Raw genomic sequence first — 11,816 nt, 5'->3', positions numbered from 1 at the left:
ATGTGCTAGATTTTGGCTAAATTAGGATTTTTTTTTTTATTTTTTTGGTCCTTATATTGCCATATTTCAAGAATTATTATCCCAATTCACTATTTTTTATTGAATTTGAACCTAAATTACTGCCGCCCCTAAGAAACTGGATTAGAACTATATTTTCTTCAAAATATAAACAAGACCTTATAATATTATCAATAAGTCACCAAAGTTGATGATAAATTGTTAATAATTTTAAATTTTTAAATTTAAGCAATTTAAAAAAGAGATTACAAATAAAAAATATACTTTTTATCTTATTTTTATTAGAGCAAAATGCAGACAGCTCAAACGTATGGGGTCATTTGCAATTTATCCTTGACCTTTCTACCAAATTTTTCGATTTTGTCGCACTTTGTACTTTTCGAGAATAGTGATGAAATATTCTATCCGCATGCGTACACGCATTCAAGGGCGATTTTGAGTTCGATAAAATTGTAAGGTCAAATGCAGACAACCCCGATGAATGGGATAGTTTGCACTTTGCACCCCAATTTTTTACAAAATAAAAAATAAATAAACTAAACAATTAGAAAAACAAATAAACAAGTAGGGATTGAAAAGCTTGAGAAACAAAGTGCAAATTTACCTTTTTTATTAATAAATTGCTAAACGTTTATTTTAGGCGTTTTTAAATAGTCCCCAAATATGTACAACTTTAATTAACAAGAAAAATAACGACTTGAGCTTAAAGGTATGTTGGGGCCCCGGCGATACCGCGGGGTTGCCCATGTTCGCTAGTTCTCTCTTTCCTCTTCAGCACTTTTCCCCAATTGTTCTTCCCCTTTTCCCTCTCCTTAATTTCTCAAATTCATCTTCCCAAGTAATCATTGACTTCATCTCTTTGATACCTTTACTGATGCAATGCCCTCTGCCCAGAGATGATACAGAACAGTAGCATCTCAGGAGGCTAAGCATTATAGTTTGGCCCGATTAAACATAAACAAAATACCTAAATTTGAGCATGGCTGCAACTCCAGCATATCCTTTGTCTCTGGGCTTAGTCGCTGTGTTCCAGTTGGTGTTTTTCTTGTTTTTCCTGTCATCAATCGCCGCTGCAGATGACGTTTCACGAGCAGCTCCTAGCGGTGAATCTGCCGCCTGCAGAAACGACTTCCGATTGGTACACTGTTCTACCTTCGTCCTGAAATGATATTATTTCTCTATTTAATTTTTATCTGGTTTTGTGCTTCTCTTGGCTGGATCGTTGTTGATTACATTGGCATTATTTCCATTCTCTGCATAGTTTATGTTTTGTTTTTGTTTTTTTTTTTAAATTATTATTTTATTAGTATGTAATTGAAGAATAACCGAATTGTAAAGCATTGAGGTTTCTTTAGGCTTGAGAAAGTCGCACTTTTTTTGTAAACTTTGGTAAGAAATTTAGGTTCTTACTGTTTAGCGCATGTAATGTGCTTGCTCGCTCGGTTGTCTTGTGCCATAATTGTTTTGTGTCAATACATGTATGTAGAAATTACTCGAGGGGGTCGAATGATATGCTATAAGAACTTGTTTTAACTCTTTTCTGTTTCTTAATTTTCTAAGGTCAATGATTTTGTTATGGCTTCTAAGGAGCTGAATTGTTGCTAAATAAATAAATTACTGATCATTGCCATACTGCTGATAGGACTAAAACAGAAAAGGAATTCCACTCGTTAAGAATATGCTAATTTCTTTTGTTTTGCTTGTCCAGGTTAAGGTCAAGAGGTGGGTGAATGGTCTTGAAAAGAAGCCAATAGGTGGGTTAACAGCGGATTTTGGCTCTATATTGCCCGCTGATGCTAAACAAGGTCACAGATTCCCTGTTACATTTTCAAAACCCTTAAATAGCTGCTCACCCTCTTCTTTCAAGGTACTTTTTTGCTTGTCAAGCGTATCCGGTTACATTGTTATACATTCTGTGGTTCTTAGTCCTTAGGGGTTTTGTTTGCATCAACTACTCTGTACTCTATAACTCTCAGTGAAGAAATAAGTAATATTATCTGGTTGAGTATTGGTAACCTTCCACAGCAAACCTTGAAAATTGAACTTGATTTTTGACCAAGCCCCGTAATGAGTTTACTTACAGGCATCTGATGAACAGGTTGGTTGATCTGGTCGTATAGTTCATGGTACCCAGTCTTAGTGTCAGCATTAATAGAAGTTCTAATGTACTGGGTGTGTAGAAAAAGGGCCAAGAGATTGAGCACTATCTGCAGCTATAGCAAAAGGCATTAAGATATTATGTACCTTTTATTGGTCATCTAATGTGCTCAACTGACTCGGGGGATTACACTAGTTCTAAGATATGCATGGTTTACTTATTGCTGCTATTCCAGTTATAATAGCATATAGCAGGTGTATTCTGATTTCGACCAATCTATGCCCAAGAGGTCTTATTATGGTATAGATCATGAGTTACAGCCATTAAAAGAATCTATTATGAATTATGAAATAGAAAGTACAAGGATCCTGTTTTCTGCCCCTAGTTCTGGATTATCTTTTTTTTGCTTCCTTTTATTCAGTTCTTGTTTCTTCATCCAATGGAAAGATTGGTGGAACAGATAAGATGAACAGTGGCTGGGTTGGATTGTAATCGAGATTTATTTTTTGAACTACTAAAAGATGAATGGTGAAAAAGTGAACAGCCTCAGCCAGAACAAGTAAATTAGAAACTTTAACATGTACTATCTGAAAATTTGGAACTGTAAGACTACACTTGCAGAAGACAATTATTGAGTTTCGTGGCTCCTTGCAATTCAGTTCTGTGCCATTCTGATTTTACACAGTTGTATTGATGATTGAGGCTTCTTTTTTTTTGGGAATTTTTTGGTTTAAATTCAATTTTTTGGGCTCGTACGGAAGTGTAACATAAACATTAGAAGTGTGCCCAGAAGTTTATTTTTCTTATTGGCTCTCTGTGGAGGAAGTTATGTTAATATTCAAAGATAAAACTGAATTAGGCCCCAATCTTCACCTGTCGATAATGCTTTTGTCAGCGTAACTATGAATCAGGCATAGTAAATGCCAGAATTTTTTAAGTTCAATTAAAAATTGTACTTGGAGTTGGATGAGCAATCCTTGCATGCCTAGTTGTTTGAAACACGGAGTTTATTTTCCTAACCTGTTAGCATCTGCTGTTGAAGCTTAGGGGATCAAACTTAACTCATTAGGAGCCACCACATTATTTTCTCTCCATTATCATCATTAGTTTTTCAAGCACAATGGACAGTCTTCTCTATTCTCTTGTAGCTCACAGGGTCTATTGCATTGGCTGTACGAGGTGATTGCATCTTTACAACTAAGGCCGAAGTTGCACAAGCGGGGGGAGCAGCAGGATTGGTGGTGATAAATGACGAGGAAGGTAGCTCTAGTTCTGCTAGCATATGTTATGCAATATCTTATAGCTGCCATTGTTTAATGCCTCATGTATTGATCCAATGCATCTAATTTTGGTCTTTAAATACCGCCTACTTGAATGTTTACAGGTCTTGTGCAGATGGGTTGTGGGAATGATACTAATTTGAACATTACAATTCCTGTTATCACCATTTCTAAGTCAGGAGGGGAGGAATTAAAGAAATCCATGGATGGCGGGGCAAAAGGTGAGTCCTCTCTATGTAATTTGGTGAAACTAGTTTACTTGAAATTCATATGTTAATATTTGTCTGTGATTGTTCTCGCATTGCTGTTTTGAGATCAAAGTCTTTGGCACTAGTCTCTCTTTTTTGTTTTGTTGGATGGCCTTTGTTTGAGCGGTTTTGGTAATTTGTTCTGTTTTGTTTATTAAACAATGTATTCATACTTTATATTTGTGGCTTGTGATGCTTTCAAGTTCAATTGGCATCAGCTTTCCTTATATGTCCTATCCAGAATTCTCCAATTCATTAACACATTTGACCTTTTGGTTATAGTTTAGACATTCAGAGCCTTAAAGGATAAATGACAGATCTAATTGGCTGAACCTGTCCCTATTGCAACTTCTTTCTGTGAATGGTTCTTTTTGAGACTCATTCTCTTTCTCTATTCTCTCACATGAAGAAATTGAATTAGGTGTCTGGCTGGCTAGAATAAAAGCTGAAGAAAGATGAGCATTGGGCTGTTGCATGTGAATCTGTAAACTAGTAATATATTGATCATTGGAATGGACATTTTTCCACATTACACCATTGGCAAGAGATTTGTCATCTAGTCTACCTGAACAGGAAATAGAATACCTTTTGCCAGAAAAAAAATGCTGTCAATTTCTTATGCTTTATAAACAAACCACAATATGAGATGCTTTATCTATCTGGCAACAGGCAGGAAAGCTTCCAGTCATGTTTGCTATTGTTACTCATATAAGTTTTTCACCAGATATTTTGACATTCTGCAAAATTATTGTGCATATGATGGTGTCTGTGTATATTGTTCAAATATGATTCATTGATAAACTCACAGGCTAAGACCTATGTTTTCTGGTGTAGTGGAACTACTGTTATATTCTCCAGATCGACCAATTTTAGACTACTCAGTGATAATTTTGTGGCTGATGGCTGTTGGGACGATAGTTTCTGCTTCACTTTGGTCAGAAATCACTGGATCAGAGCAAACTGATGAACGCTATAACCAATTGTCACGAAAGGTTCCATGAATAACATATTTTATGTTTGTGTTTCCTGTTCAATAAGATTCCTACCATAAAGCAGTTCTCTAGTTTCATTGTTAATTAGGTCATTATGTTAGTTGTTTGTTTTATATTAACTTTATATCCAGAATAAGCCTATTAAGACTATTACAGTTTCTAATTTGTGTGTTACTTTATTTGTTATGGGTAACATTATGCTCAGAAATTGGAGGTCCATTTCTTTTTCCCTTTGATAAATGTAGAGCTGCATTAATTGTTCTGTTTTTTCCATGTTAGGAATATGATGCACTAGTGAAAGATGAGGAAGAGAAGGAAATCCTCCATATTAATGCGAAAAGTGCTATAATTTTTGTTATAACGGCATCAACTTTTCTGCTGCTCCTGTACTTCTTTATGTCATCTTGGTTCATCTGGTTGCTGATCATACTTTTCTGCATTGGCGGTGTTGAGGTAAATGTGCATTCCAATTACTTGTTCACTTTGAGATAATGATAATCTAGTTGCATACAATCATTAATCATAATTTGATTTGATTGAGCCCTCACGAGATGATTGCAGGCCTTTAGCTTGAGCAGACCAAGAAGGTAAAAGAAAAAAGATTTGAGTATAGACATGCTTGTTTGTACTAAACTGAGAGTCTGAGTCTAAAAGTAATTAAATGAGGCCATTGATACCCTTTTGCTTAGTTATTTTTCTGTATTTATGCATCACTTCATGAGAATGTAAGTTTTATACCCTATTTATTCTTACCCTTGTAAACTGCATTGACTGGTAAGTCGAAAATTAATCTTTTGCAGTGTACAATTGGACAACTGAAGAAAATGCTAAAGACAGTTTCATATGTTTTATACTGATCAATTTTTCTTCCAGTTTCATGTCTTTGTTTTAGTTTTTGTGTGTTTGTGTTCCCAACTTGGCACTTGCTACTGAAAAATTAATCACTGTAATGAGCCTTCTCTACCTAATTCGCTATGTTTTAATCTGGAACTTAATTTCTCTGGTTGCCAAGAATTTGCAATGGAGATAAAAAGGTTGAACTTTTCCTTCGAATACTTCAAGTTGAGAAGAACAAAAGGGAATTGAATAGTAACTTGGGTGTTGCATCCTTCATGTGTACATATGTATTTTATGTCCTGATGAAGGACAACCTCTGCAAACAAGAATAGATTTTATCAAATTATGTGAAGAGAATATGACTCTGGTGCCTCAAGAATTTCCCATATAGAGATTTAAAAATGAATTGTTTGGTCAGGTCGCAACGTTTGTGGGATTCCCAAAGTTACTGATTGAAAGTTGATTGTGAGGAGTCCAAGAGTAACAGATTAATCTTCAAAAGGATTTCATTGTATCATTTAAACATGAATAATGAGGAACCCACTGGAAGTTTGTCTGTTGTTTGGAAACTATGATACATTTCCACCCCAGGATTTTGTTAGAAGTGGATCTCATAAAGTTATGGAAGAGTGTTGGCGTTGAAAATCGTGCCTTAGCTCTACTCTGATTTTCACTTCTTGCCTGTTCCATAAGCCTTTTCTTTTTCCTGTCTTGTCCTTCTGAACAAACCGTATCATAGGATCACGTTCAAATGATTATACAAAAACAAAATCTCAGGCAACTTGTCAAGTGTTGTTTCTTCCAATAAGTGTCTTATTTTGATCCGTCCATGACTTGCTTGTAACAAGCATAGCATCTCTGGGAAATGTCTTAGCAGTTTGTTAGATTTATTCTTGATATTGGTCAATCTTTTTATTTTAGTTTGCATGCTTATGGTGACCCCTTGCATTTGTCTCTGAAAATTTTGACATACCTTTACATAGGAACAAATACTAGGCCCTACTTACTCATTCTTTTTGACTATCAGGGAATGCATAATTGTATTGTTTCATTGGTCTTAAGGTATGCTTTACTTGTGTTCCTGAAATGTGTATTGCTATATCATACATTGTTTTCATGTAACCATTACCTATTTGCTCTTGTTTCTTGAGCAGCAAATACAAGCGTTGTGGGCAGAAGACAGTGGATCTGCCAATTATAGGGGAGATTTCCATTCTCTCTTTAGTTGTCTTGATACTCTGTCTGGTTTTTGCCATTGTTTGGGCAGCTGAGCGGAAGTCATCATACTCTTGGGTCGGACAAGACATTCTTGTAAGCTATCACATAGACCTAGCCGCCCTTCATTACTGTTCTGAATTATGCATCTGACATAAACAAATATTCTTCCATCACAAAGCGAATGGCCTCCTTGATCTTTCAATCGAGTTTCTCTTGATAATTCATGACTGATTCAGTAAATTTTGTACTCTAGCTTTTCTTATAGTTTTCTTATAATGTCTATTTTCTATGAAAAAGAGAAGATATTGATACTTGACAGGAAGTTTTTGATTTTAATATATCTAACATTTAGTATGCAATTACCAATGATGAGATGATATCAATGTAGTCACATTCTTTATTATGTTAGGTCAATGTTTACTACATGCATGTTGGCTGCTGAATGCATTTCTGCATTGTGATGTACATATGAATCCTCAATTTCTAGATTTTCAATTGTATGCACTTGCAATTTCTCTGTTATCATGTGACTGCCTCTGAACTTGTTATGTATTGATGTTTTTGGGATGTTGGGGTTGTCTTGTCTGGTCTGCTTCTGACTCTTGGATTCTTCTGCAAGTACTTTGGCCCCTTGAACTATCTGGTTGTGTTGTATCACTTGCATTTATGTACCCTTCTGACATTTTTATCAACATTTCTGACCCGATGCAACATCAATGTTTTGCAAAATGTATTTCTGAATATTGTCTGTGGATGTCAGGGCATTTGTATGATGATAACCGTCTTGCAGTTGGCTCAATTACCAAACATAAAGGTATGTGTATAAACCATATCTGATGACTTGATTGCTAATGTCTATTTTCATCTGATTACTTTTGTTGTATTTTAGGTTGCGACAGTACTTCTATGTTGCGCATTCTTATATGACATCTTCTGGGTTTTCCTATCTCCATTTATATTCCACGACAGTGTTATGATTGCAGTAAGTTTATGACTGGTCATCTCTCTCTTTTCTTTCATGTAATGATCCTATTAATTTGCACATGGAAGCCTTCCTTCTATCATGCTTTGCGTTCCAGAGGCGCTTTCATTTTCCGGATGCTGCTAGCCTCGAAAATTACATCCTTATTAAAATTTTCAGTTGATACTGGTTTAGACCTTCTTTTCTCTGTTTAAAATATAATATTATTTCGATACTTTGTATAATATTTTATATATATTGAGTTTTCTTCCATGTTTCGAGAATGACTCCTACCCGAAATATATCAATCAAGAAGAAAGCAGTAGGCAACTCCTCCTGGTGCATGTGGTGGAGATTTGAAAAATGTCTATGCCTAAAGTGAAACATCGTATCCTCTTCTTCTTCCTAACTAGTGGTTGATGTTTGTGAATCGCTAGTGATGAATCTGGAGCAAGCCATAGATAGATAGTGTTGCTGTTCATTAGCAAATGTTCAGCTAGTGTGTGTGTGGGTATACTGATGTAGGTAGGATGCATTAACAAGGTAGCAACCTTTTAAAATTACATTTTCTGGAAGTTTCTCTTTCAGTCTAATTCTCTTCAGTCTACAATATTATCAAGAGACTGAAGGGTCCATTATTTTGGGTGAGGTAGTGGTAGTCTTGAACTCAACTCTAAGATCTAGACATGCCAAAACTTAAGTAATAAACTAAATGATGAGTCCATTGGTATATAATGCTGCAGCATTTGCAGTCTTGTTCATGATCATAATCACCTGATGTCCCATCTCTCCTTAATTTTGCTTCACTTTATCGTTTAGCATGTTTTTGCAACTCTAACTGATGCTGCTAGGTGTTCAGAAATTTGAAGAACTTGGGGTTGAAACTATCAAGGTCAAATTTGGTGTTGGAATTTCCTTCTGGATGCCAATGGTCAACTGGCTAAAAAATAAAAAAGAATAATTGAAGGGAATTAGTATATCTACTACTTAGAAGTCATGTCATAGGGTGTACCTGTTGTTGGTTTATTTTTGTCGCAATGGTTATACATCAACTTTTTTCTGCCCATGAAAGGTTTTAAAAAGTTGATATGTCAAGATCATATGCTTTCTTTCCTATGAATCTTTTGCATAGTTTACATTGTCTTCCCGGAAACTGAAGTTCTTTGTTTCAGTAGAATAGACTTGTATGATCTTAAATGATTAAATTTGGGAAAGCGTCATTGGCATTACTCTTGTATATTAATTTTAAATTAGCTTTGTCAGCTTGATCTTTTCCCTTGCCATTAGGTTGCCGAGGGTGATAAAAGCGGTGGAGAATCAATCCCCATGCTTCTGAGAGTTCCTCGACTTGCTGATCCTTATTACGGTTATAACATGATAGGCTTTGGGGATATTCTATTCCCGGGTTTGCTGGTGTCCTTTGCTTTTAGGTATTTTCTTGGAAACCTTCATTCCTTCAATGATCTATTGATGAACAATGATAATATCATAGGAGTAATATTTCCGTTTGTATTTCTGTTTGTTGTTTCATATATATTACTGATACTTAGTTCAATATTTTTCCCTGTTTTAGTTTTCGAATCCATTCACAAACTGCATGTCATTGATTCATTGATGGAAACTTTAACAGAAAAATCCTTGTACTAGTATGATGGATATACATCTGAGCCAGGAGACGAATAAATGTGTCATGATTAAATGGTTTATGCTGTTTTACTTGACTATCAAGACCCTTTTTTCGGTGTGTGTTTCAGATTTGACAAAGCCAATAAGAAGACAGTACTACATGGATACTTTCTTTGGTTGACGATTGGCTATGGAGTTGGTGAGTATATTAGCTGCACATTTGAGTGTTCTGTTGTATATATCTTTGCCTCCAATCATTTTGAACAGTATCCAGTTTACAGTGACCTGGATCGACACGCAGACCGTTTGACTAAATCTGTTAACTTTTTAAATAGTCTTGGAGTGTTCTATGTGTATTTGTTAGTTTATTATTAAATCTGTATTGTTTATGAATAAGAATGATGTTTTTACCCAAAGTCAGGGGTCAAGACAATGTTCAAAAATCTAATGGTAACTGTCTAAATCGGGATATCAAACCTCTTATGTTAAATCACCCAGAACTTAATAATGTTATGCAAAGGTATAGACTGTGGCTAGTTCTATGAAGGAGTATCATATATTGACCATTTTTTACAACTGAAAAGCTGTCTAGAGGTGGTAAGTCAACATTAATTTCTGGTTGGCAAAATTGCAATAACGGGGTTGTTTAATTTCTGGAATCCTTTCGACTTAACAAAGCCTCTTATCTTATGAATAGACCAGGCCTGCCTACATTACTCCTCTCTTTCCACTCCGCCCAATCAAGGGTCAATCTAAAGTTAAACCACTGCTGCAGATCCTTTAGGTCTACATGAAGTTAGGCAGGTGGGCTGTTTACTGTTAGGCTTACCATTTCATTGGTCGCCACCATTTTTGCGTCGAACTTTTCTGGGAAAATTTTCTTCAAAAAGGTGCTACCTAACCAACTTATGAGTATCCTCATTTGTTACCTTAGCCTTCTTCTGTTTCTTACATCTCTACCTTGAGGTTCTTAGCTCATCTACATTCAGCTGACGTTAATTTTGGTGAGTCCCACTCTATCTATTTGTATCATAGCACTTTTCCCTTTTAGGAACTTGACAACTTCTTCAGATGTTGGAGGCACTCATGGACTCAAGTAGCTTTGCTGCTTTGAATAGTCTCGTCTTAACTTCATGCACTTTATGTAAATTGATCATAAATATAAACTGCATCTTATAAGTCTGTGTGTGATGGCAGCATGGACCGTAGAACTGCCCAACATATGTCAGCTTTATTTTGGCTAGTTCTCACTTCAAAGCTCTCTGGGTGATACATTTGACAAGATTTCTATAATAGTCTCCTCGATCAAGATAATACCAACTGCAATGAATATGTATCCATGGGCCTTATTGGATTGTGTATTAATATTCCAAACTCAAGATTAAGCAACTGCAACGAAATATGAAACTTAAACAAAAATGAATTCCTTAGCATATTTCCCCATATGGATTTGTAAGCCTCTGAATGCACACATGATAATGCAACAACTGAAATGTTAGACATTGTGTGCAAACCAATGTTTTCACAGCCCCACTTGTGTATTGCCCAAGTTATAGCGTCTTATGAGTATTTTTAACCATGTCTTTTTCTGTCCAATATTAAGGCTTCATATGTTTGCTGCAGGCCTACTTTTTACGTACTTAGGGCTGTACTTGATGGATGGGCATGGTCAACCCGCCCTCCTCTATCTAGTACCATGTACTCTAGGTATGAATTTGTTTCCACTATTTGATCAATCAGAGAAGCTGTTTCCTTTTTCTATGTCCCCCCTGAGTTTTAATATGTGTTTTGCAAATCTCAGGAACTTGTGTCGTGTTGGGTTATATAAGGGGGGAGCTGAAACAACTTTGGAGCTATGGCACTGACTCAACAGAACTCACTGCTCCTTCTGGAGAAGCTTGATGCATGACTAAATTTACCAGCATTGACCCTAGATACAGCCATGGATTTTTAGGCTTTTATATTGATGGTGATCATGGAAGCTTTGTTCTGCACTTTGCATATATAAGACTATAAAGTATATATTGTTCCTACAGGCAGTTGTATATGCACATCTGTTTTCTCATATTAATATCTTTCTCACTGTTTTCTTCACATCTAATCCCTATCACATCAATGCACTTTGGCTATAATGTTGATATTTGTTCCCATTGTACTTTTATCGATGCAAACAGATTTGGTTTAGCACAAGGGATCATTGTATCCTGGAGTGGAGATTGAGGTCTATCTCGACATTTGTACATTGAAATGATTAAACTTTTGGGGCGATTATTTGATATGGGAAGCATATATCATTGGTTGGCCATCTATCCTGGTCCAGAACTAGAAAAGTTGGTTTATGCATGTAGATTTGCAGGTAGTGATCGTGTCCCTCCACTGTGACATGTTCCAAACTCCAGGCTATCTATCAGATTGCATTTCCAGTCATGCTTTGTTTTGCTAAATGTCGATGATCTACTTTTCTGTTAATTCTTAATGTTGCGTGTGAATTCAAATCCATATTAACAAATTATTGGATAATTTTCAATTCTTGATCTT

General features: G+C 35.8%; 1 protein-coding gene across 1 annotated transcript; it reads left to right on the top strand.

Moving 5' to 3' along the window:
* Positions 1-724: 724 nt before the first annotated feature.
* LOC105158690 (signal peptide peptidase-like 3) lies at positions 725-11,372 on the top strand. Its single transcript, XM_011075528.3, has 14 exons — positions 725-1,156; positions 1,727-1,885; positions 3,265-3,376; positions 3,501-3,617; positions 4,479-4,636; positions 4,916-5,089; positions 6,501-6,535; positions 6,628-6,784; positions 7,452-7,505; positions 7,581-7,673; positions 8,940-9,082; positions 9,407-9,477; positions 10,902-10,985; positions 11,080-11,372. Exons 1-14 carry the CDS (start codon positions 998-1,000, stop codon positions 11,178-11,180), a joined length of 1,617 nt encoding a protein of 538 aa, XP_011073830.1. The 5' UTR covers positions 725-997; the 3' UTR covers positions 11,181-11,372.
* Positions 11,373-11,816: the final 444 nt, after the last annotated feature.

The sequence above is a fragment of the Sesamum indicum genome, linkage group LG3 (assembly GCF_026168435.1).
Source record: "Sesamum indicum cultivar Baizhima isolate 11 linkage group LG3, ASM2616843v1, whole genome shotgun sequence".
Classification (NCBI taxonomy): Eukaryota; Viridiplantae; Streptophyta; class Magnoliopsida; order Lamiales; family Pedaliaceae; genus Sesamum; species Sesamum indicum.
Note: the sequence above shows the minus strand (reverse complement) of the source record. Positions and strands in the feature narration are given on the sequence as shown.

Excerpts from the sequence above, each read along its gene's own strand:
- LOC105158690 (XM_011075528.3), top strand. The coding sequence starts at position 998 with ATGGCTGCAACTCCAGCATATCCTTTGTCTCTGGGCTTAGTCGCTGTG. Across the intron at positions 4,637-4,915 it reads ATAACCAATTGTCACGAAAG|GAATATGATGCACTAGTGAA; the intron begins GTTCCATGAATA and ends TTTCCATGTTAG. Across the intron at positions 10,986-11,079 it reads TCTAGTACCATGTACTCTAG|GAACTTGTGTCGTGTTGGGT; the intron begins GTATGAATTTGT and ends TGCAAATCTCAG.